General features: G+C 40.5%; 2 protein-coding genes across 5 annotated transcripts in view; both read right to left on the reverse strand.

The window, feature by feature from the left end:
• Positions 1 to 648: 648 nt before the first annotated feature.
• radx (RPA1 related single stranded DNA binding protein) lies at positions 649 to 17,159 on the reverse strand. The gene is given in 28 exon segments (XM_065006824.1): positions 649 to 691; positions 1,340 to 1,456; positions 1,458 to 1,491; positions 2,385 to 2,529; positions 2,839 to 2,911; positions 2,913 to 3,022; positions 8,133 to 8,202; positions 8,204 to 8,228; positions 8,435 to 8,571; positions 8,670 to 8,715; positions 8,886 to 8,956; positions 8,958 to 9,025; positions 14,550 to 14,692; positions 14,826 to 14,874; positions 14,876 to 14,930; positions 14,932 to 14,952; positions 14,954 to 14,996; positions 15,142 to 15,233; positions 15,369 to 15,450; positions 15,453 to 15,488; positions 15,574 to 15,665; positions 15,821 to 15,871; positions 15,873 to 15,927; positions 16,095 to 16,275; positions 16,337 to 16,806; positions 16,809 to 16,885; positions 16,887 to 16,998; positions 17,150 to 17,159. Coding segments are annotated over 28 exon segments (2,508 nt in total).
• Positions 17,160 to 18,890: 1,731 nt separating this feature from the next.
• The window catches only part of npas2 (neuronal PAS domain protein 2), a 99,918-nt gene continuing 91,915 nt past the window's right edge, over positions 18,891 to 26,893 (reverse strand). For all 4 annotated transcript variants that reach the window (XM_065007411.1, XM_065007408.1, XM_065007410.1 and 1 more), the window contains 2 exons: positions 26,128 to 26,338; positions 18,891 to 26,003 (listed from right to left, as the gene is read on the reverse strand). In XM_065007411.1, coding sequence (XP_064863483.1) covers positions 25,812 to 26,003; positions 26,128 to 26,338 — 403 coding nt within the window. In that variant the 3' untranslated portion in view covers positions 18,891 to 25,811. The remainder of the gene's footprint in view (positions 26,004 to 26,127; positions 26,339 to 26,893) is intronic.

Here is a 26,893-nt window from a genome sequence, read left to right on the forward strand (position 1 = left end):
AAACAAAGACAAATGACAGAATGATAGTAAAAAGCTTTGGAGCACCTTAAATGAAATTTTGGGCAGAAAGGCAAACTCTGCTCCAACATTCATTGAATCAGATGGCTCATTCATTACAAAACCCAGTGATATTGCCAATTACTTTAATGATTTTTTTCATTGGCAATATTAGCAAACTTAGGAATGACATGTCAGCAACAAATGCTGACAATACACCAGTATAACTGATCAAATTATGAAAGACAGGCATTGTACATTTTGAATTACCTACCGGGGTCTGACAACTTGGATGGAAAATTACTGAGGTTAATAGGGGAAAATATTGACACTCCTCTTTGCCATATCTTCAATCTAAGCCTATTAGAAAATGTGTGCCCGCTGGCCTGGAGGGAAGCAAAAGTAATACCGCTACCCAATAATAGTAAAGACCCCTTTACTGGGTCAAATAGCCTTTGGAAAAAATTGTGTTTGACCAGACACAATGCTATTTCACTGTAAACAAATTGAAGAGACTTTCAGCACGCTTATAAGGAAGGACATTCAACAAGCACAGCACTTACACAAATGACTGATGATTGACTGAGAGAAATTGATATAAAGATTGTGGGAGCTGTTTTGACATTATCTGCTGATGGAAAAACGTGTGTGTTATGGCTTTACACCCCCTGCTATATTGTAGATAAAGAGATACCTGTCAAACAGAACACAGAGGGTGTTCTTTAATGGAAGCCTCCAACATAATCCAGGTACAATCAGGAATTCCCCTGAGCAGCTGTCTAAGCCCCTTGCTTTTTCAATCTTTACTAATGACATGCCACTGGCCTTGAGTAAAGCCAGTGTGGCTATGAATGTGGATGACTCAACACTATACACATCAGGTACTACAGTGAGTGAAATCACTGCAACACTTAACAAAGAGCTGTATAGTTAGTTTCAGAATGGGTGGCAATTAATAAATTAGTCCCAAATATATTTTCTTTTAAACTAAGAGCATTGTATTTGGGAACACACTAAATGTATTGGGTAAATGAAATGTCATGTAATATTTTTAACTGTAAGTAAATGTCTTAATGTTGCTGGACCCCAGGAAGAGTAGCTGCTTCATTGGCAGCAGCTAATAGGGATCCTTAATAAAAATAAATACAAAACATTTTGGGACTATATCAACAATGGACTAATGAAACAAAAACCAAAAGTTTTCCTTTTTCTCCAGATACTCAAACCCCCAGTTTTAAAAAACTGAAAATTGCCACAAACAATATCTACAAAAATATTTCCAGAATTTACAATAAAATGTGACTGCCTAATCATGTTAACAAAGAACAAATTAATTTCAGACATATTGTGGTCCAATATATTATCCAAAGCCATGCCTGTCATTCTATACACTTTGGTGATGAGAACCTCTTCTTTCTCTCCTCCCAGATGACAGAGGACAGGGATATACACAAAATGTGTCTTTCAGCTCCACAGCAGTTGACAAAATGTATTCTGAATGAACAAAAAAGAAAAACCAGCATACACAAAGTAACTGTCCAGTTAAAATCTCACTTTTAAAAGTTGATAAACTGTTAACTCCATACCCAAATAATGTTGTTGACGCATTCTATACTCATATGTGGCCAAAGCATACATTGGAGAAAAAAACTTCTGAAAAACCCCACCTCAACCTTGTATCTCAAACAGACCGCTTCAAAAATGCTTGCCATTTCCTTAGAGGATGATGTCATCCTCCTATGGAGGATGAGCTGACCAATCAGTGGTCTACTCGCATTAATATTTTTAATGACCGCTATACACCCACACCATTCTGTTGTTGGGGTACGACAACACCATTCTAATACAGAAAATCTGCTTTTTAACATCCTTTATTACACTTTTTTTGGAAGAAAACTATTCTACTCTTATTGTAATAAATTATAGGTCATATATCATACAAATCTGGAAACACTGGACAGTTACTTTAAGTTGTAGAAACATTATGCATACAGCCCTCCTGATTACAGTGTCTACATTTTACATAATTAATGAATCAATGCTTAATATTATGTGCAGACAGAATGTACCATGAAAATCATGTTCGATTTGACCCTGCACTGTACCATGTAATCAATACTCAGTCTAACCTCAGGAATGGACTATAACTGCTATAACTGCTCTCTTAAGTGGACTATTGAGTTTTAAAGTTGAAAGCCCCACTTGAAGGTCAACATTAGGAAATTTGATATTGTAAATATGCTTGTGAGCAGGTCATGAACCACGAATAGTTGTCGGCTTGAAAATAGCCAGGGTCTTCCGCCTCAGCTAAAAGCAGTGCCCCATGACTGGCTCCAAGGGGTGTGTCTTTATCCTCCCCTCCTGTCCCCCTCTACCAGGTGTGTTACCGGGTTCGGGGAGAGCAGCTTCACTCAGGCTCAGGGGGTCTGCGAGAGGGCAGAGGAAGCCTGCAGACAGGCAAGACAGAAGTGTGTTGTCATGGGGGTCTTGAGGCAGACCTAAGGACCTGCGGTCCCCAGATGGCATCATCTGGTTTATAGAGAGAGAGAGAGAGAGACATGGTAGTGTGTGCAGCTCCTGTACTCACAACAATACAGTGAGTATAACATACAAAATTATACATTCATGCATTTCCTATTTTAACAAAGGGAGATGTATAATGAATCAAATAAACTATTTTAAGTGCATTTAAAATAGTATACAATCAACACATTTTAGAGTAAAACAATGAAAGAAGTAAAAGCAAACAAGCAATAAAATATTAATAAAACAAAAACACTAAGGATGTATAAAACAAAATCCCTGATTAACTTAAGTCAAATGAAAGAAATGCAAATAAATGATGAACATGAGCTCTACATTACCAAATATTGTGGTTTTATAGTATCCTTTGCAGGCTACTGGTGAGTATTCACCTGGCAGCATGGAGGTTACTCTGCTGCAGCAGAAGGGTCTTGTCGACAAATCTGAATTTCTGAGAAAGGCAATCTGGGTAAACACAACTAGAATGTAAATGGATCAATGGCTTGACGTGCATATTTTGGTGTCCGAATGAAATATTTAACAAAAATCAACAACCAATAAATACACATTTTATGTTATGAAACTACGTTCTTTCTCTTTTACTTTGTCCTAAAAGAGTTAATGGTTAGATGTGAAAAAATGGTCATTTTTTCATTCTGTGCACCTGTCCAAAAAAAAAAAAAACAATCTATAAGTGTTAATAAAACATCTTAAATCATAGCAAAACTGTCAAAAGATTATTCTGGCATGATTTTATAATGGTCTACTGCACTACACTTTAATATGGGTAAGACAGTTTAGGCAGAAAGGTTTTAAATACTTTAAATACTTTTGTCCGGAAAATTAGCCTTCATGATTATCATTCGTTGCAACTGACATAAAGTCACCATTTTGGATCAAATCACATGATGATATACTAGCGACAATATGTGACATCATTAAGATGCCTGTGAGGCACCCTTTGGTTAAGAAGAAATGTTAGGCATTCGCTCGTAAATGTTTAATAAGTTCACATTTCCACTCCCTGTCAGGTTTTACCCCTCCCAGAAAACGCAAAAAAAACAATACAAATGTTCAATTATCTGAAAAGCTTGTATATTATTTTGATACTCAAGATGCATACTTAAGGTAAAAGTCAAGTTCTCACATGGGTACACAAGCAGTTGCCTGTAAAACATGTTTACGTGAGAAAAATCATATGGTACAGCCAAAATTATCATTCATAGTCACCAGAATTTCCAGTTGCACCATATGACTAAACAGTTATACTGAATGATATCAATCTCTTTGTCTTAAGTTATCTATTCATCTATTTAAATAAAAAAATTGTACACAGAAATACATAATATTATTTACTTTTAAGTAAAAACCATTTTTTGAAGGATAAGGGTGTTTTATGTCTGTGTTGTACAGTTTTATAGTAGTGCACATCAAGCAGCTAATACTGAAAATATGTGTAAGTAAAAAACGACTATCCTATTAATCTAGATATACATCTTATGTGTGTGCAGTGTTGCTACAATTAAGTTTCACTTGCTGAGACGGAGGAGACATCAGAGACATCAAATAGGCCTATCTATCTCCTGGCAACAGTAGAAGAGGGCGTCAACTGTTGAGGAGAATGTATACACACATTTTGTGAAAGTGTCTCAACCTGGATCCCTTAAGGACCTGAAAGAGGTTTTCAACCAAAATCTATATGTTCCAGCAAAGCACCAGTTCAACTGGATCCACCAAGTAGAGAACTGTAGACTTCTGAAGGAAAGTCTCACAGAGGAAGAGGTGCTCGTTCACATAGATTTCTCTGAGAACTTTGCATGTAAATTGGCCACAGAAATCCACTTTGGGGGAAGTAAACAGCAGGCTACGATCCATACAAGTGATGTGTACACATCAGAGGGAATCCAGTCCTACGCCACCATATCTGACTCCCTTAGACATGATGAGAGAGCAGCATGGGCTCACCTGGAGCCTATCCTAAGAGATGTAAAAAAACAAGAATCCACAAATCGTGACACATGATGAGTGATGGTCCGGTTACCCAATACAGAAACGAGAAGAATATGTACCTACTCAGCACTCATATATCTACGGATTCAAACAAATCACCTGGAACTTTTCTGAAAAGACCCATGGGAAGGGGTCACCAGATGGCATGGGCAGGGCTGTGAAACGTTGTGCGGACAAACACATTCAACGGGGGGAGGATGTGCAGACTCCCAAGGAGCTATTCAAACTACTTGAGAAGAGTGGATCGAGCATAAAAATGATTTTGGATTGCAGATGTAACTAAATATGACAAAGCCGTGCCCAACAACCTCGCTGGAGTCAAAGGAACCATGAAATTGCACCAGGTCACCTCCACAGAGGCACGGAAAGTAAAACACGGAAGTATCTTGCTTCTGTAGCAGACCAAGCATCTACAACATCTGTTTCAGTCCTGTGGAAGTGAACTTCAATGAAGATCACGATCAGGAGGACACAATCACTGAGGTACAGCAAGATGAAGCTGTGGCCAAGTCAACATTAGCTACAAGTCTAAGCAGATTTGTCATTGTCAGCTACGAACACCGCCCCTTTGCAGTGGCACGTATTCATGGACGCAAAGGGAAGCCAGGCTTCCTCAAATATTTGACAAAGAAAATAAAAAATTACAATATATATATATATATTAAATTGATCTTTCATCTCTGTGTTTTCATAATTTTCCATCAATTCGCAAGTGGCTGAATCTCACTGGAGAAATCATCAGTGTTGGCATTTGGATGGCATTTGCGGTCAACTTGTCTACAAGTAGGGCAGTGTTTTTTTATATACACAGTACCAGTCAAAGGTTTGGACACACCTACTCATTCATGGGTTTTCTTTATTTTTATCATGTTCTACATTGTAGAATGAAGACATTAAAACTATGAAATAACACATATGGAATCATGTAGTAACCAAAAAAGTGTTAAACAAGTGTTAAACAAATACTCTGTGTCTCAAAGACACAGCGGTGGGAACCAAAAATATAAAATTTGGACTCATCAGACCGAAAGATAGATTTCCACCGGCCTAATGTCTATTGCTCACGTTTCTTGACCGAATCAAGTTTCTTCTTCTTATTGTTGTCCTTTAGTTGTGTTTTCTTTGCAGCAATCCGACCATGAAGGCCCGATTCACAGTCTCCTCTGAACAGTTGATGCTGAGATGTGTCTGTTACTTGAACTCTGTGAAACATTTATTTGGGCTGCAATTTCTGAGGCTGGTAACTTCAATGAACTTATCCTCTGCAGCATAGGTAACTCTGGGTCTGCTTCTTTTTCTGTCGTGGTCCTCATGAGAGCCAGTTTCATCATAGCGCTTGATGGTTTTTGCGACAGCACTTGAAGTAACTTTCAAAGTTCTTGACATTTTCCGCATTGACTGACCTTGACTGACTGTCTTAAAGTAACGGTGGACTGTCACTTCTCTTTACTTACTTGAGCTGTTCTTGCCATAATATTGACTTGGTATTTTCCCAAATAGAGCTATCTTCTGTATACCACCCTAACTTGTCACAACACAACTGATTGGCTCAAACGCATTAAGGAAAGAAATTCCACAAATTAACTTGTAACAAGGCACACCTGTTAACTGTTCATCCAGGTGACTACCTCATGAAGCTGGTTGAGAGAAAATAGTCAAAATAAAGAAAACCCTGGAATGAGTAAGTGTGTCCAAACTTTTGACTGGTACTGTATATGTTTTACTTGCGCATGCACACACATAAATCAGTACCATGGACAGCAACATGATATTTGTAATCTTTAAGTTTGATTTCAGTGTATTAAACTAAGCTTGTTGATTTGATGATGTTTAAATGTTTAAGTTGAAATGGTGCTGGAATTGCGGTGCTCCTGTTGTCTTTGTGCTGACTTACAGTAACTCTGTGGTGATAAATCAGTAGTTGTTTAGTAAACTGTCAAACTTAAACTTTCTTGACCATGCTACAGGTGATAATTGCTACTGCCGGGGCGGCAGGTAGCCTAGTGGTTAGAGCGTTGGGCCAGTAAACGCAAAGGTTGCTGGCTCAAATCCCTGAGCCGACAAAGTAAACATCTGTCATCCTGCCCCTGAACAAGGCATTTAACCCACTGCTCCTGGGTAGGCTGTCATTGCAAATAAGAATTTGTTCTTAACTGACTTACCTGATTAAATAAAAATAACTGTTTGTATGCAATATTTGCTTTGTGGACTTCACCACACAGATGTTGCTCTCCAGTTTTGTGATGAAACAAACGTATGTGCAGTTTAATTTATTCCGTGACTGTTGTCTTTTTTTTGTCACAGCCTTATTGTATATCACGGTGGCGAATGAACTAATGGGTTTGAGCAAACAACCTAATTATCACAACATAGGTTATAATATGACGTTTTTACTGGCTTGGCTTTCTCAGTGATTTTACTCACTTACAGCTACCGCCCCTTTGTAGGCCAGGTACTGAAGGTGATTGGGGAGGAGGTGCTGATCACTTCTATGCAGCAGTATGGAGTGAGGAATGTTTTTGTCTGGTCATCTGTGCCAGACATTACCTTGTACTATGAAGGAGATGTGAAGGCAATAATCAGTGAGCACAAGCCCTTGAGCATCTCGGCTGTCCGACAGACTGGGCTGCTTTCTTGTCACATTAGTGACATCATCAAACAAACTGAGGAATGCAAGTTTGATAATTGTCAACTTGAGTTTCTGCAAAGAAATAAGTTGTATTTAAATGGTTGAACCTCATGAATTGTTTTCACATTTATCATTTTTTAAATGGTCCATTTTAATCTTGCACTGTTCTGCACAAACTTAAACACATCTGTGGATGTTTTAATGGTACATTAATGTTTTTACAAGACATTGCACAGAGCAATTTCATTCGTTTTTAATCAAATGAGTAATTGATGTAATGTAGAAGAACACTTTCTTATACGTTTTGTATTTTAATGTTTGAATGTCATTACTGTACTTCAAGAACTTTACTATGTATGTATTACATTGATTCTTAACTGTTTTAACATTGTTTGAACAATGTATCATAATGCAGAATTGTAATCATTTTTAGAAGTTCATTGCCATGTTCATGATGAAATGTTTCTGCGTGATAAAAATTTGAGTCACATTTTTTGTAATTTATTACGCATTAAAGGCATCATTGTTGTTGAATAAGAAACCATACTGTTTATGGTATGTGTGTGTTTCTGTAAGAGGGAAAGAGATCTGCCTAAAAAATGACACTGTAAAATAATAGTCATTCGGTGCAACCAGCAATGATCATTAGGTACTTAATGGTTAAAAACAATAACATTATTATATTGTCTAATAAAATGCAGAGAAGCTCAGTCTAAGAGAAAAATGATTTTTTTGTCAAATTGTATATGGTTTTAATTTCTCTAACAGAAGTTTCAGTTGACAGTCATTCAAAATGTGGGGTCTTTTTTTAGGAGGTAAATTTAAGTTGCATAAAAAGCGACAAATCCTGAATGTGCATACACATTGTAGGTAACTCTCAAGGGAGCATTAAAAGTGTTTCGAAATTAATATTTTTTCCCTTTTAAAATGTTTTTGAAAACCTTATTCGTCATTGACACAAATATTCGGACACTTCTCGTCTCTGCTTCAGCCACGAGCAGCTTTCCCACGATGATCCATCACAGTCCGTAACCACTTTCTCTTGGAGCGCCGTCACTCTGTGGAATATCTTAGAAACAAAATATAGTAGGCATATCAGTGTCACTAGCCTTGTTGTAACTCCCCTCATTAATGGCAAGGAGTTTCCATGGTTCCAGACAGACAGCATAGTTAATTTCTCAGGCTAGCCATGCTTAGTTCATAAAGAGAGGAATAGAAGCTAGGCCACAGATAAATGTTGAGATAGTATGTTCATGTGGCACAGCACTCTTATACCTGATGGACTTTGTTGTCCACTGGCTCTGGTTTGGTCTGGGTTTCTATCTAGTGGACCAACTTCTTCCTCTGATTCAGAATCACTCTTCTCTTCCTGCCCCACTAGCTCCTATTCTGTAAAGCCACGGCCAGCTTCTCTGTGAACAGACCAAGCTCTCATAACCTGAGCTACTGGGTGGGTCACTGATGGGCATAGAGAACTGATTATGGCAGAGGATAGAAGTTGATTCAGTACCTTTTCTCTTGCATCCTGGCCCGAGTGATATAGCATTGCTTTATCACTCTAAAAGACTAAATACAATTATTCTAAAACACGCAAGTGACGTCATCATGACAATGTAAAATATACAAATACAATTTCAAATGCCGTAGTAAAGGGGAGTTACAAGTACAATTTTAAATGTTCAGTAATGTTGACAGTCATATAGCCCACCTGTGTTTTGAAACTCACCTCTTCTTGGGTTGTTTTTCCCCTGTCTGCTGAGTGAGCTCTGCACACCAGATGGCGCTGTTTCCTTGTTTTTCAGTTACGTCTACAGTTTTCTGATCACCGTGTGGGTTAGGTACAGCCACAACAGTCTCACCCACAGACTGAATCGTATTCTAAACTTGACTTACCAACGGCAAATCATTCCTGTACAGGTAACTGTTTTTTTTTGTCTTTCAATGTATCCTGTCCTGTTCTTGTAAAAAAAACAATGCATCGACTTTAGATAAAGAGAATTAGTGTTTTAAAATAACATGAAATGTGTTATATACACTGAGTATAGCAAACATTTACATTACATTTAAGTCATTTAGCAGACGCTCTTATCCAGAGCGACTTACAAATTGGTGCATTCACCTTATGACATCCAGTGGAACAGCCACTTTACAATAGTGCATCTAAATCTTTTAAGGGGGGGTGAGAAGGATTACTTTATCCTATCCTAGGTATTCCTTAAAGAGGTGGGGTTTCAGGTGTCTCCGGAAGGTGGTGATTGACTCCGCTGTCCTGGCGTCGTGAGGGAGTTTGTTCCACTATTGGGGGGCCAGAGCAGCGAACAGTTTTGACTGGGCTGAGCGGGAACTGTACTTCCTCAGTGGTAGGGAGGCGAGCAGGCCAGAGGTGGATGAACGCAGTGCCCTTGTTTGGGTGTAGGGCCTGATCAGAGCCTGGAGGTACTGAGGTGCCGTTCCCCTCACAGCTCCGTAGGCAAGCACCATGGTCTTGTAGCGGATGCGAGCTTCAACTGGAAGCCAGTGGAGAGAGCGGAGGAGCGGGGTGACGTGAGAGAACTTGGGAAGGTTGAACACCAGACGGGCTGCGGCGTTCTGGATGAGTTGTAGGGGTTTAATGGCACAGGCAGGGAGCCCAGCCAACAGCGAGTTGCAGTAATCCAGACGGGAGATGACAAGTGCCTGGATTAGGACCTGCGCCGCTTCCTGTGTGAGGCAGGGTCGTACTCTGCGGATGTTGTAGAGCATGAACCTACAGGAACGGGCCACCGCCTTGATGTTATTTGAGAACGACAGGGTGTTGTCCAGGATCACGCCAAGTTTCTTAGCGCTCTGGGAGGAGGACACAATAGAGTTGTCAACCGTGATGGCGAGATCATGGAACGGGCAGTCCTTCCCCGGGAGGAAGAGCAGCTCCGTCTTGCCGAGGTTCAGCTTGAGGTGGTGATCCGTCATCCACACTGATATGTCTGCCAGACATGCAGAGATGCGATTCGCCACCTGGTCATCAGAAGGGGGAAAGGAGAAGATTAATTGTGTGTCGTCTGCATAGCAATGATAGGAGAGACCATGTGAGGTTATGACAGAGCCAAGTGACTTGGTGTATAGCGAGAATAGGAGAGGGCCTAGAACAGAGCCCTGGGGGACACCAGTGGTGAGAGCACGTGGTGAGGAGACAGATTCTCGCCACGCCACCTGGTAGGAGCGACCTGTCAGGTAGGACGCAATCCAAGCGTGGGCCGCGCCGGAGATGCCCAACTCGGAGAGGGTGGAGAGGAGGATCTGATGGTTCACAGTATCGAAGGCAGCCGATAGGTTAGCTTTAGCAGTGCGGAGCGCCTCCGTGATACAGAGAAGAGCAGTCTCAGTTGAATGACTAGTCTTGAAACCTGACTGATTTGGATCAAGAAGGTCATTCTGAGAGAGATAGCGGGAGAGCTGGCCAAGGACAGCACGTTCAAGAGTTTTGGAGAGAAAAGAAAGAGGGGATACTGGTCTGTAGTTGTTGACATCGGAGGGATCGAGTGTAGGTTTTTTCAGAAGGGGTGCAACTCTCGCTCTCTTGAAGACGGAAGGGACATAGCCAGCGGTCAGGGATGAGTTGATGAGCGAGGTGAGGTAAGGGAGAAGGTCTCCGGAAATGGTCTGGAGAAGAGAGGAGGGGATAGGGTCAAGCGGGCAGGTTGTTGGGCGGCCGGCCGTCACAAGACGCGAGATTTCATCTGGAGAGAGAGGGGAGAAAGAGGTCAGGGCACAGGGTAGGGCAGTGTGAGCAGAACCAGCGGTGTCGTTTGACTTAGCAAACGAGGATCGGATGTCGTCGACCTTCTTTTCAAAATGGTTGACGAAGTCATCTGCAGAGAGGGAGGAGGGGGGGAGGGGGAGGAGGATTCAGGAGGGAGGAGAAGGTGGCAAAGAGCTTCCTAGGGTTAGAGGCAGATGCTTGGAATTTAGAGTGGTAGAAAGTGGCATTAGCAGCAGAGACAGAAGAGGAAAATGTAGAGAGGAGGGAGTGAAAGGATGCCAGGTCCGCAGGGAGGCGAGTTTTCCTCCATTTCCGCTCGGCTCACCCTGTTCTGTGAGCTCGCAATGAGTCGTCGAGCCACGGAGCGGGAGGGGAGGACCGAGCCGGCCTGGAGGATAGGGGACATAGAGAGTCAAAGGATGCAGAAAGGGAGAAGAGGAGGGTTGAGGAGGCAGAATCAGGAGATAGGTTGGAGAAGGTTTGAGCAGAGGGAAGAGATGATAGGATGGAAGAGGAGAGAGTAGCGGGGGAGAGAGAGCGAAGGTTGGGACGGCGCGATACCATCCGAGTAGGGGCAGTGTGGGAAGTGTTGGATGAGAGTGAGAGGGAAAAGGATACAAGGTAGTGGTCGGAGACTTGGAGGGGAGTTGCAATGAGGTTAGTGGAAGAACAGCATCTAGTAAAGATGAGGTCGAGCGTATTGCCTGCCTTGTGAGTAGGGGGGAAGGTGAGAGGGTGAGGTCAAAAGAGGAGAGGAGTGGAAAGAAGGAGGCAGAGAGGAATGAGTCAAAGGTAAACGTGGGGAGGTTAAAGTCGCCCAGAACTGTGAGAGGTGAGCCGTCCTCAGGAAAGGAGCTTATCAAGGCATCAAGCTCATTGATGAACTCTCCGAGGGAACCTGGAGGGCGATAAATGATAAGGATGTTAAGCTTGAAAGGGCTGGTAACTGTGACAGCATGGAATTCAAAGGAGGCGATAGACAGATGGGTAAGGGGAGAAAGAGAGAATGACCACTTGGGAGAGATGAGGATCCCGGTGCCACCACCCCGCTGACCAGAAGCTCTCGGGGTGTGCGAGAACACGTGGGTGGACGAAGAGAGAGCAGTAGGAGTAGCAGTGTTATCTGTGGTGATCCATGTTTCCGTCAGTGCCAAGAAGTCGAGGGACTGGAGGGAGGCATAGGCTGAGATGAACTCTGCCTTGTTGGCCGCAGATCGGCAGTTCCAGAGGCTACCGGAGACGTGGAACTCCACGTGGGTCGTGCGCGCTGGGACCACCAGATTAGGGTGGCCGCGGCCACGCGGTGTGGAGCGTTTGTATGGTCTGTGCAGAGAGGAGAGAACAGGGATAGACAGACACATAGTTGACAGGCTACAGAAGAGGCTACGCTAATGCAAAGGAGATTGAATGACAAGTGGACTACACGTCTCGAATGTTCAGAAAGTTAAGCTTACGTAGCAAGAATCTTATTGACTAAAATGATTAAAATGATACAGTACTGCTGAAGTAGGCTAGCTGGCAGTGGCTGCGTTGTTGACTTTGTAGGCTAGCTGGCAGTGGCTGCGTTGTTGACACTACACTAATCAAGTCATTCCGTTGAGTGTAATAGTTTCTACAGTGCTGCTATTCGGGGGCTAGCTGGCTAGCTAGCAGTGTTGATTACGTTACGTTGCGTTAAAAGAACGACAATAGCTGGCTAGCTAACCTAGAAAATCGCTCTAGACTACACAATTATCTTTGATACAAAGACGACTATGTAGCTAGCTATGTAGCTAGCTACGATCAAACAAATCAAACCGTTGTACTGTAATAAAATGAAATGAAAATGTGATACTACCTGTGGAGCGAAGCGGAATGCGACCGGGTTGTTGAGTGCGGAAGTTCTATTCGGTAGACGTTGGCTAGCTGTTGGCTAGCTAGCAGTGTCTCCTACGTTAAGGACGACAAATAGCTGGCTAGCCAACCTCGGTAAATTAAGATAATCACTCTAAAACTACACACTCTAAACTACACAATTATCTTGGATACGAAGACAGCAAAGACAACTATGTAGCTAGCTAACACTACACTAGTCAAGTCGTTCAGTTGAGTGTAATAGTTTCTACAGTGCTGCTATTCGGTAGACGGTGGACGTTTGCTAGCTGGCTAGCTGCTGGGCAGATAGCAGTGTAGACTACGTTAGGACGACGAAATACGATAATTACGCAATTATCTTTGATACAATGATGGCTATGTAGCTAGCTAAGAAGAAATTGCTAAGATTAGACAAATCAAACCGTTGTACTATAATGAAATGTAATGAAATGTAATGAAAAGTTATACTACCTGCGGACCGAAGTGCGGATGCGACCGCTCGCTCCAACCCGGAACATTAGGAACACCTTCCTAATATTGAGTTGCGCACCTCTACAAGGAGTCAAAACCATTCCACAGGGATGCTGGCCCATATTGACTCCAATGCTTCCCACGGTTGTGTTAAAGTTGGCTTGAAGTCCATTGGGTAGTGGATAATTCTTGATAAACATGGGAGCTGAGCGTGAAAAACCCAGCAGTGTTGCAGTTCTTGACACAAACCAGTGTGCATGGCACCTACTACCATACCCCGTTCAAAGGCACTTAAATATTTTGTCTTGCCCATTCACCCCCCTGAATGGCACATATCCACAGCACACCACCCTGCAGCACACCACTGGCTTGCCAGATGCTGTTGGAAGTGGTGTTAGAGGGCCAGTAGGAGGCACCCTTTGCTTTGGTCAAAAAAACACACAAAAAATATCCCAATGCCCCAGGGCAGTGATTAGGGACATTGCCCTGAGTAGGATGCCGTCTTTCGGGTGGGACGTTAAATGCGTGTCCTGACTCTCTGTGGTCACTAAAGATCCCATGGCACTTATTGTAAGAGTAGGGGTGTTAACCCTGCTGTCCCGGCTAAATTCCCAATCTGGCCTTCATACCATCATGGCCACCAAATCATCCCCAGCGTCCAATTGGTTCATTTATCTCCCCTGTAACTATTCTCCAGGTCGTTGCTGTAAATGAGAATGTGTTCCTGGTAAAATAAGGGTTACATTAAAATGTCTCAAAGCTTAAAAATCTTTATTTTTATTTTTTACCTCCGCTTCATATACATTGATTGAAGTGGATTTAACAAGTGACATCAATAAGGGATCATTGCATTCACCTGGTCAGTCTGTCATGGACAGAGAATGTGTTCTTAGTTTTTTGTGTACTCAGTGTATCTAGAGTTAGAGAAATGTATTGACGTGTCACTCCACAATTATACTATAATACAGTTGTTGTTTTTTAAAACCACATTATGGACCACTCAAACTGAGTTGAAACACTAAAAACAATCATAGGCAAACATGGTACAGGCGTAATATATAATGCCATACATAATATATACACATTTATGCATAAAGTACAGCGGTTAAAAGGACAATTAGGCTCTTGTAAAAATAAAGTATCTGTTGGAGGATAAGGTGACAGGCTTTGGCACAGGCATTTACATTATTGTTACCTGATAAAATGTCACATAATTGGTTATTTTCATCAAGACTGTTAAAATTGAGATTTTGTCCGGACAGCTGACCAAAAGATCCTCCTTAAGTTCATTGTATAACCCACAGTAAAGCAATCAATAAAGCCTACCTGGTCTGACAGTGCCTCCTCTGGCCATGTCACATACTGCACAGCAATGATCTGACCTTGGATTGCCAGCTGCTTGTGCTAACGATAATGCAGACCCTCCATCTCCCTCTTTAGGTCATTTGCAGCAACCAGAAGAACTTGAGCTGGTGGATGGGAAATAAATACGAAAATAATTAAATGGTGATGTCTGCTGTGGTTAAAAAACAACAAACATACAAAAACCAGTATTGCATATTACAGACATCTTTCCTTCATGAAAAGGTTCCCCTCACTCACCTGAGCCAACTGCCACTGACTGTGTGAATATCTGAGGGGTGTGAGGGAAGTGTGAGGGAATAATGGCCACCAACAACAGTCTTATTCAGCATAATGCTGTCCTTCAGTCTTGGTCCACTGGTTGAAGCTTCACCCTGGGGTCTGACAGGTATGGCTGGCCCTTGTGATACCCTGAGGGAAAACTACATCAATCAAGTGAATCAATACATACCAGATTATATTAACATAATGTCGCATTGTGTCTGTCCATATATTCTTTTTTAAATAAAACAGTTGTACTGTTTATCTTTTCTTTGCAAATGACAGCTGCACTTACCGGTATTAAATATATGTGTCTTGCAGCTGCTGGTGAGGTAAGGCAGTGAGTCTTGCTCTTAACACTTTCTCATCTGAGTGCACACCAGGTATGTTACAATGGGATATGGGGAGGGTACAGAGCAGGGAGAAAATAAGTACAATTAGGAGAGTTCTGTTGCCGTTTACCTATGGAATTGTTTGTATTATAGCTACTAACTGTTATAGCTAGTACTATAGTAAAAATATTTGCTTGGGTATATCCCATGGTATATTTCTGGTTGTGAAGAAGCAGAAAGCTCCAAAATAAAAGGACTATTGGATGTTCCACTGCATGGACCCAGCGGTAAGTCCAGTATTTTTCTGGGCCTGCAAAAGATGGAAAAATATCATGAGCATTTGTGTTACATTTTCAGAATAAATGACCAGTCCAAGTCTAACGAACACCTCTGACCTGCGGACCCCTTACTCTTGACTCTCTCCACCCGACCCACAAAAGTTACCAAGCCAATGACATCACATGCAGAATTGTTCTTCAATTCTTATCTAGAAGAAAAACATTTATAAGAAGCAAGGAATGAGTAGTTCATGATAAAGTTCAGATAAAGACTGCTTAGTAATGTTGTAAATGTTACCCAGGGAAAGGCCTTTGTTTTTACATACAATCTAATTTAAACTGCATAATGTGGTTGTGAATTTACCTGGCGGTGAACTGGTAGGAAACCTTAGGCAAGCCCCATTGAGACTGCACACTTGGCTGGAACCACAGTAAGGAGTGCAGTGGGAGTCCAAAGATTCAGACAGATTTCTACAAGGCCATGCATAGTAAAAACGAAGAGTTTCACAGTATTCAGTATACAGTGTTCAGACAGAATATTATTTCAAAATGACCAATTGGGAGTGTCTGTCTGGCAATGTACTACTGTATGTTGATTTGCTAAGTTGTGAATCACTAGGTTAGGTTGAGTTCAGTACCTACTGAGTGAAAGCTCTTCATTCTGTGGTTGTCTATGTCAGGTCGAGACCTGTTTGGATTACTCTAGTTTTGGAGGTAGAGCACAGTTCCAACATTCAGTCTCTGGTACCACTCGGGCCACAGCTCATTCTACATGACAAGGGGCATGGTGACACTTTGTTCTGCGACCTCAAAGTAAGTCTGGAGCATGGAGAAATACACAAAGAGCGCCAATCCTGATGAGACACTTCATACAGACAACATTCAAAGAAACATTAATTATATTGTCAGGCTTGAGTAGAGAAGAGATGGTATATGTGTAAAGTGTTATTATGATATAGATACTACTCACCTGGTTCAGGTAATCACCATTGTAATTACCACAATAGTTAGCAACTGAAATTCTCATTTTACCATCTAGAACCTATACTCTGCTTTCAGGACCCTCATTATTTCAAAGAGACAGGTAATGTTCGTGGCCCATCTGCAGGGGTGCATCACTTTGCAATGCCACAATGTTTCTAAATCCATCCTTGGTAACCATGGGGAGGGACTCAAAGTCCTTAATCTTGCGCAAAACATTAGACTTCTTTGAACCATGTTCAATCTTCTCAGTGTAAACACAAACCTGACCAAATAATTTCTCATTTTAAACAAATGAGTACTGGGTAATGTTATTAAAAATTCCACTGCGAAGGTTTTTGTGGACCAGATCATTTAAACTACGGTCAGAATGCACTGGCTTGCCAGACTCACTCCATCAGTCACTGTCGTGTCTTAGCTGTAAAGTTGTTGTTGTGTCAAATATCTATAGTTAAATAACAGCATCAGTTTTGTCAATTTGAAGTGTGTGAGTTTTTGTTATAAAGAACTGTCCCAAAGTAGAGTGTAAGAAATATGTCAAATTAGATGTTTTCTCAACTTCTTCAGGTATGGTTCATTAATGTGCATAACAGACAGTGCACTGGGCGAAATGTTTTTTTTTTTAAAGTATCTTGGTAGCTATGTAAACACAGTTTTTAAACAGCCATTTGCTGACTACTGTACAGCAGCTGACCACGCAAACAAGGGTTACCGTTAACCATCAACCCAGTGCTCGCTGTATATGTCTTGCCAAATCAAATCTTGCACAAAAACGCGACTGTAGTAACTAACTTTAGCTACGTAGCTAACTCAGCTGTTAGTCAGCCAGATAGCTAGCATGCCAATGTTACTGATATGATACCCGTTCTTCGGTTTATGACTAGCTAGCTATCTAACGTTGGCTACTTTTTGACTTACGAAAATCACGACAAGTTGTTTGGAAAATTGGAGCTACAGTATACTTTCTGATAGTAGGCCGAATTTATCAGAGTTTAGCTTTTGCTTCGGCGCCAGTGGATTTGAATATAGGAAGCTGTCATTCCACACATCAACGCTGCAGCACTGACTACGTAGCCTACTACATACACACACTAACGTTACAGGACCAAAAGTATGTGGCACCTGCCCGTCGGACATCTCATTCCAAAATCATGGGCATTAATATGGAGTTGGTACCCCCTTTGCTGCTACAACAGCCTCCACTCTTCTGGGAAGGCTTTTCACTAGATGTTGGAACATTGCTGCGGGGACTTGCTTCCATTCAGCCACAAGAGCATTAGTGGGGTTGGGTGATTAGGCCTGGCTCGCAGTCAATTTTCCAATTAATCCCAAAGGTGTTCGATGGGGTTGAGGTCAGGGCTCTGTGCAGGCCAGTCAAGTTCTTCCACACCAATCTCGACCAACCATTTCTGTATGGACCTCACTTTGTGCCATGGGGCATTGTCATGCTGAAAAGGAAAGGGCCTTCCCCAAACTGTTGCCACAAAGTTGAAAGCACAGAATCGTCTAGAAAGTCAATGTTTGCTGTAGTGTTAAGATTTCCCTTCACTGGAACTAAGGTGCGTAGCCCAAACCATGAAAAACAGCCCCAGACCATTATTCCTCATCCACCAAACTTTACAGTTGGTACTATGTATTCGGGCAGGTAGAATTCTCCTGGCATCCGTCAAACCCAGATTTGTCTGTTGGACTGCCAGATGGTGAAAGGTGATTCATCACTCCAGACAGTTTAATGGCGGGCGAGCAATACACCACTCCAGCCGACGCTTGGCATTGTGTATGGTGATCTTAGGCTTGTTTGTGGCTGCTTGGCCATGGAAACCAATTTCATGAAGCTCCTAATGAACAGTTCTTGTGCTGATGTTGCTTCCAGAGACAGTTTTGTGTTGCAACCGATGGCAGACAATTTTTACAAGCTTCAAGACTTGGCGGTCCCTTCTTTGAGCTTGTGCGGCCTACCACTTCGTGACTGAGCTGTTGTTGCTCCTAGACGTTTCCACTTCACAATAACAGCACTTACAGTTAACCAGGCAGCTCTAGCAGGCTGGAAATTTGACAAACTGACTTGTTGTAAAGGTGGCATCCTATGACAGTGCCACGTTGAAAGTCACTCAGTTCTTCAATAAGGCCATTCTACTGACAATGTGTGTCTATATAGATTGCATGGCTGTGTGCTCAATCTTATACACCTGTCAGTAACGGTGGCTGAAATAACCAAATCCTTTCATTTGAAGGTGTGTCCACATACTTTTGTATATATAGTGTATTTTAACAGGACTGGACTCCTTTCAGAGTTACATCAGAGAGAATAAACTTCAGTTACACATGAATGAAAACATGCAGAATAAAGTGCACCAAATGCATGTTTTTTTTCATATTTATTTTTCAAGATACCACATTATCAAGATTAATTGATTTATAAATAATTCAATATCACATCATTAATATCCAAGCTGTTTCAGAATGTAAACTTTTTATTAATTTATTTTAAAACAATATTAACAATATGTTAAAGCTTATTTTTGATGGTATATACAGACAGAAAAAAACAAGCCATACAATAGACTGTGAAACACCATAACACCAACTTGCTGAACTGAAGAAAATAATAACCTCACCTCCCCAAATAAGCCACTTCAATAATCTGTTACAAAATACTTCTGTTTGTTTTACTTTAAAATCATGTAACATATATTCAATCTATTTGACATCTCATAAAATAAAGAACTATATAATCTCAACATGTTTTGTACATTCTATAATACAATATTCTCAATTAGTTTTCTGCAATGCAATGGCTAATATGTAACAGGTTCTGTTTTTGTTTGTCTTACTTTTTCCTGGCAAATGTTTTACAGTATGCATTGATTGACCCTCCACCCCATATACTGCAAGGATGCACAGTCCACTCTAAAGGTCACTAATGCAAAAGTCAAAGTAACATCATGCCTTTAAAAAAAGAATGACACTTGATGAAGAATTCATGAACATAAAAATATAGTCTGAAACAGTGAAACAAAAAGTGCATAATCTACTGCTGGGGGAGACAGATTAAAGAGAATCATAGAAAGAGCCAGTACCATTTGATCTAGCGCAGCAATCACAATGAAGAAACACACATACCAATAAACATGAACATTTGTATAAACTGAAGCAATACACAGCAAACACACAACGGCTCTCAGCATGACCTTAAATGTAGGAAATCATCTGTGGCACTGGGTTAATGGAAATGAATAACTGCCTCTGGTTTGAAATGGGGGCAACTAATGCAAATTCTTTACGTACGATGGTTAGCTAGAGAGTACACTGGACACTTGTGAGAACATGGTTTACTGTTATTCTATGAGCTTGATAATTAAACATACACTACATGTTCCTTCAACCAGCATCAAAAGGCAGTTTACCTTATGATTGGACATTGAGCACACTGAACCAACAACAGTTTTTTTTTAATGATAAGGTTGAGTGGAGGCCAACCAAGGGAGTCATTTAGCTGACAATCAACAAACAGTATTTTAAATTGATGCAGCATTAACAGGACAGTTGTCTAAACAAATCTGCATGTAGGGCTTGAATAGAGTCAATGTTGTGTCTTTAGAGTAATAACAAACGGACACAGTAATGATGTTGAAACAATGTGTTGCTCATATCACTGAAAACAATGTTTACGTTGGGCTGACCCCAGCAAGAGGCCAACACAAGTTCTACTGAAAAATAGAATGGCTCCCTTTTCCCTCATGCCAGCATCATTCTCGTCTTTAGTGTGGATTAGTCATTCTAACAAAGTCTTCAGCAGATACAAGCTATACCTCAGTAAAGATACTGCTTATATTTATGGTTGAAGGAATGTTAATGATATTTTAATACAAAAATATTTCCATTTCATTCACATAGTACATTGGTTTATAGTGTACAACTATATCTCTATTTTACATGAGTACATACCTGCCTAGAAACATTTATTTTCTAAATTGACATTGCACATAGTAAAAGGGTAAACCAGCACATACTCGAAGCATTCTACAACTTTCTTTAAGCATCTCTTCAACCTAAATGAACAGCACCAGTCTTCATGAGAGTGACTGTAACAGATGAAGTGACAGTGACTCAATGTACACAGCAGATTGCTAGGATTGTCATAAACATTGTACAATTAAAGATTCTTATTACTCCACAATGCATTTCAACCTTCACTTCATGTCAAAGGGCACATTTAGTTTGATTAGAATTCCAATATGGTGTTACATTTTGTCATAGCTATTGACTTACTCATGGAGAGTAAAGGAATTTTGAGGCATACATACAGTAGGTCTGTTTGTTTGACGGATGTTTCACGGAAGGACTTTCCCATTCAAATATTACAATATCTAATGAACGTGGGGGAACTCAAATCAGATACCTAATGATGTAGTTATTTAGCTAATGTAACTTTAAAGAAAAATAATAAGAAATATGTAGTATTATTTGATTGTCATTTACATTAGCAGGTAATTTATCTCTGGTTAGTATTTTGTTATTACACAGTTGTCCTGAAATCACCAGAGTGTATGGACATAATAATAAATCCACTAATAGACTCCCTCCTACCAAAAAAATATATATATATTAACCGACTAGCAAATATAAACTATGTAACCAGAAAATGATGACACGTTGTTAATGTAATACTGAGAATAAATGTGTGATTATTAATAATTTGTGGTTATTTCCACAAATAACCTGAGAAGAAAGTTGCGTTACGAAAGCATACATAATCAATGTATGACAATTACAATATATTAGTGACATCTTCTTAATCATTGCAGCATCTGTTACATTTGATACAAAACAATAAGTAAAATAGTCCTTGGTTAGTAGTTTATGGTTGTGAGCCATTTAATGCATTAGGACCCTACCCACTGGGCACAAACGGGTTGAATCAACGTTGTTTCAATGTAATTTGTCGATGTATTGTGATGTGGAAAAAAGTCATCAAACTGTTGTTCAGAGGCTGAAATTCCAACCACAGGATTATGTCAGCAATTTAAGCAATTTTCAACATAGAAACCTTGTATAAAATGCCAAACATGTACCCTTGACACAACATCAGATCTCCAACGTTATATCCACTATAAAAAATGTAAAAAAACATAGGCTGGGCAGCAACTCCTACTGGAGAGTTGCTCCATCTACAGTACAGCTTTTCATTTGGTCTTCCATGCAGGGTTTTAACCAAGCCCAGCTTTAATATTTGTCACTGACTACTACCAATGTGCTATCGTGAGAATGATTATTGAGACCTCTTAATAACTCAATATATTCACTGTTGCTATTGAAGTCATTCCAATGGGTAGGTTTAACAGATCAAATGAAATGTAACCATACTTTATAAGTCATACAGTATATCATCAATGATACTAGTCAGGCATATATAGCATTTAAAAAGTCATCAACAGCTATTGTTTCAATTCAACCCAGAGTTCAACTAAATATAGACAATACATATAGGCCTAGGGTTTAAAGCTTGGTTGATTTCAAATGTCATCTTCATGTTAATCATTAATATGTTGGATTCACGTCTCCATCTCAACCAAAAATGTAAGTTAAGGAATGGGACTAAATCGAATCAAAAACTTTAAATGCACCTAAAATACAGTCTGATTTGATTTAGTATATTCTTTAACTTTGCGTCTTGGTTGAGATGGAGATGTGAATCCAACATATTCATTATTCATTTGTAGACATACTGGATTTGAAGCCAGACTAAGTCAGTGGCACCACTTTTGCAATAGAGTAAATGGCCTATTAATTTGTCGACAATTTAACAAATTATATGTTGGATTGACGTCTCCAACTTAACCAAAAATAAAAGTTAAAGAATAGGATTAAGCCAGTGGCTCAGATGAAACCATCCAAGCGTTAGATATCCTTTAAATGTTGATATTTGGTTGTTGTCCACCAAACACAATTCAATATTACTTTTGTGATACAGTAAATAGCCTAAAGTTAAGGCTATTTTACAAACTAATGTAAGAGTATTTATTCAGCCTAAATGAGTAATGCATCCATGGCCACATTTTGAAATTAGCCTACTGTAACTCTAAATGTCTTATGTAATCATAGAAAGCGGGCTTGTTCAAAATAGCATGCAAAGGTCACAGGTCTGTAGAGATTGCTATAATAATCTGTGCAGAATCTTGAACAGAATTGATCACTTTCACTATGTACTTTTAAATGTAACCTAAACTGCAATCCAGGTCATTGGGTTGTGCTATGAGATGAAGCACAGTGATAACACATTAAGTTGTTGTATAAATACAACATATCTGACATTCTATTCCCATTTGAACTTTGTTGTGCTTTTAAATGGTTGAAATCGCAGTGATAACACATTTAGACGACAACTGAACCAAAAATCAGGCATTGTTTTTCCATTGGAATTTGGTTGTGCTTTTAGATGGTTGAAAGCATAGTGACAACACATTGGGAATTCAACAAACTTCTGGTTGTCTTTTTGAGTTGGTGAATAAATGTTGAAATCTCATTGATCAACGTCTCAACCAAATATGACCCACATTTCCATATTAAAATGACGTGGTGTGCCCAGTGGGTATTGTTTTATATTTAAATTCCCCAATAAAAATGCACACAGTAGAACAGCAAGACATAACAATAATGGCTGCCTGCTTACACTTGTTTTGTAATATATGGTAAATTAACAAACATGCTATGGTAGTCTACTAATAAGGTTTGCTCCGTCCATTAAAGTGTGAATAATAAAATATGAAGCCTGATTTTTACGAATTATTTAATGAAAATGTTGGCATTAGTAATTGGTACTTTTCTTTAGTTTTAGAAAATTAAATGTCAAAATATTTGATTCTATAGTGAACATAATAGGGTTATACTTGTATGAGGATAGGTTTCCAGATGCTTTGTCAGTCATTTAAACAATATATTTTTTCAAACATGGACTAATAGTGTTGGGTGGTGACAATACTATAGTGTTTAATAATGATATCAATTACAGTATACAGTGCATTCGGAAAGTATTCAGACCCCTTGACCTTCTCCACATTTATTACGTTATAGCCTTATTCTAAAATGCATTAAATAACAATGAATTCCTCATCAATCTACACACAATACCTCATAATAACATAGCGAAAACAGGTTTTTAGAAATGTTTGCAAATTTATATTAAAAAAACTGAAATACCTTATTTACATAAATATTCAGACCCTTTGCTGAGGTGCATCCCGTTTCCATTGATCACCCTTGAGCTGTTTCTACAACCTAGATTGGAGTCCACCTATGGTAAATTCAATTGATTGGACATGATTTGCAAAGGCACACACCTGTCTATATAAGGTCTCACAGTTGACAGTGCATGTCAGAGCAAAAAAAAAGCCATGAGGTTGAAGGAATTGTCCGTAGAGCTCCGAAACAGGATTATGTCGAGACAAAGATCTGGGGAAGGGTACCAAAAATTGTCTGCAGCATTGAAGGTCCCCAAGAACACAGTGACCTCCATCATTCTTAAATGGAAGAAGTTTGGAACCACCAAGACTCTTCCTAGTGCTGGCCACCTGGCCAAACTGAGCAATCGGGGTAGAAGGGCCTTGGTCAGGGAGGTGACCAAGAACCCAATGGTAACTCTGAGAGAGCTCCAGAGTTCCTCTGTCTAGATGGGATAACCTTCCAGAAGGACAGCCATCTCTGTAGCCCTCCACCAATCAGGCCTTTATGGTAGAGTGGCCAGATGGAATCCACTCCTCAGTAAAAGGCATATGACAGCCCTCTTTGGAGTTTGCCAAAAGGCACCTAAAGAATCTCAGACGATGAGAAACAAGATTCTCTAGACTGATGAAACCAAGATTGAACTCTTTGGCCTTAAAGCCAAGCATTACATCTGGAGGAAGCCTGGCACCATCCCTATGGTGAAGCATGGTGGTGGCAGCATCCGACAGGGACTGGGACAATATTCAAGAACGAGGGAAAGATGAACTGAGCAAAGTACAGAGAGATTATTGATGAAAACCTGCTCCAGAATGCTCAGGACCTCAGACTGGGGCCAAGGATTCACCTTCCAACAGGACAACGATCCTAAGCACACAGCCAAGACAACGCAGGAGTGGCTTCGGGACAAGTCTCTGAATGTCCTTGAATGGCCCAGCCAGAGCCCAAACTTGAACCCGATCGAACATCTCTGGAGAGACCTGAAAATAGCTGTGCAGCGACGCTCCTCATCCAACCTGACAGAGCTTAAGAGGATCTGCAGAGAAGAATGGGAGAAACTCCTCAAATACATGTGTGCCAAGCTTGTAGCGTCATACCCAAGAAGACTCGAGGCTGTAATCGCTGCCAAAGGTGCTTCAACAAAGTACTGATTAAAGGGTCTGAATACTTATGTAAATGTGACATTTCCTTTTATTTTTTTATATAAATTTGTAAAATGTCTAAAAACCAGTTTTTGCTATGTCATTATGGGGTATTTTGTGTAGATTGATGAGGAAAAAATAGATATAATTCATTTTAGAATAAAGCTGTAACGTAACAAAATGTGGAAAAAGGGAAGTGGTCCGAATGCACTGTATCTAGGATGACTGATTTGAATGTGTGATGAAATAACAACTGATGTCCAACATCAAAATGAACCCTTTACATTTCCTTCTGGGGAAAATATTGTTGTTTTATAGGTTTGTAAAACTGCTGTTTCATAACAAAAAAGTATGCAACAACTGCACAACAAAACCATAACTCACAGACACAAAGTGTTTTTCATGTGAAATGAAGATGCAACTTTGAAGAAGTAAATGTTCACTGCTTGTGTTTACTCTCTGAACATCAGGACAGATGCTATGAACAAGTGCAGTCAGTGCACAACTAGACTCACCTAACAATAACCTATTTTATTTTTGAAAACATATCTGCATAACTGTTTTCCTTATGATTACTTTCATAGTTTTCTCCATCCAGCAGTGTCATGATGAAATAGCTTTGTGGAGTGGGACAGAGAGGCTGGTGGTGCACTGAAGCACAAGCCTTCAGCACACTGACTCCTTTTTCATTTCTGGGAGAGCTGTCACATTGGGGGCCGCCACCGGTCCAAGCAGCCTCTGACTGTGGTTCACCCCAGCATGGGGTACAAAAACGGCTTTGTCTGAAAAGGGTGGCTCCTTATCAGAAGTAAGGTCACCACAGGCATATTTTCATTTTTTTTTTTTTGCTGTGAAAACAAAGCCACTTTGGCTTCTTAAACAGCGAATAACACTGCACAGCATGGCGCCAAATAGCCTCTGTCTCTTCTATGCATCCCATATAATTCTGCCACTGAACCTGTGACAATACATTTCAGGGGATAACTAACAACTCTGTTTGAGTCTTCGGTGCTACCGAGTGAGCATATTTCGGAAGTCTGAAAGGTTGCCAGTCTGGTTTTGGGAATGGTGGTGTTGTTGCTGCTGTTGTTGTGGTTGCTGCTGCTGCGGTTGAATATAACCCACAGTACCTTGCTGTGGGATATTAGTGGCGTGGAAGAACGCCTGAGTGGGTCCACTGTGTAAGAGTCCTTGGGGCTGCATCTATCAACAGAAAGGGATCAGGGCATAAGTGAGGTGATACTAGTTATTCTACAGAGTGAGCCAAACCCCCGCCAGCCCAAGGCCTGCGATCACATGACTGCAAGTAGTAGGACTACTACTTTACCTGAAAGAACTGCTGGGGCTGCTGCAGCTGTAGAGAGTGATGGTTGGCCTGCTGCTGAGGGTGGTAGGTGGGCTGGGCCTGGTGCGTGATAAAGCTGTTGTGAGGGATCATGATGGGGGACGTGAATACAGGGGAGGGGACCAGGACAGCATTGCAGTTCACCTGCTGCATGGGGAACGACGGGGTCATCATCTGCTGCTCCAGGGTGTATCTGGGGAAGGATGAGCGCAATCAACCGGTCAACTACATTTACTGTGTTCATAGTAACAGAATATGTTTATTTTGTCTTTAACACTTAGATTTCTGTATGGTCTGATTATTTGCAAATACAGTTGAAGTCAGAATTTGACATACACTTAGGTTGGAGTCATTAAAACTCGTTTTTCAACCACTCCACAAATTTCTTGTTAACAAACTATAGTTTTGGCAAGTCGGTTAGGACATCTACTTTGTGCATGACACAAGTAATTTTTCCAACAATTGTTCACAGTCAGATTATTTAACTTATTACAATTCCAGTGGGTCAGAAGTTTACATACACTAAGTTGACTGTGCCTTTAAACAGCTTGGAAAATTCCAGAAAATGATGTCATGACATTAGAAGTTTCTGATAAGCTAATTGACATCATTTGAGTCAATTGGAGGTGTACCTGTGGATGTATTTCAAGGCCTACCTTCAAACTCAGTCCCTCTTTGCTTGACATCATGGGAAAATCAAAAGAAATCAGCCAAGACCTCAGAAAAAAATTTGTAGACCTCCACAAGT

Source organism: Oncorhynchus nerka, linkage group LG22 (genome assembly GCF_034236695.1).
Source record: "Oncorhynchus nerka isolate Pitt River linkage group LG22, Oner_Uvic_2.0, whole genome shotgun sequence".
Taxonomy (NCBI): Eukaryota; Metazoa; Chordata; class Actinopteri; order Salmoniformes; family Salmonidae; genus Oncorhynchus; species Oncorhynchus nerka.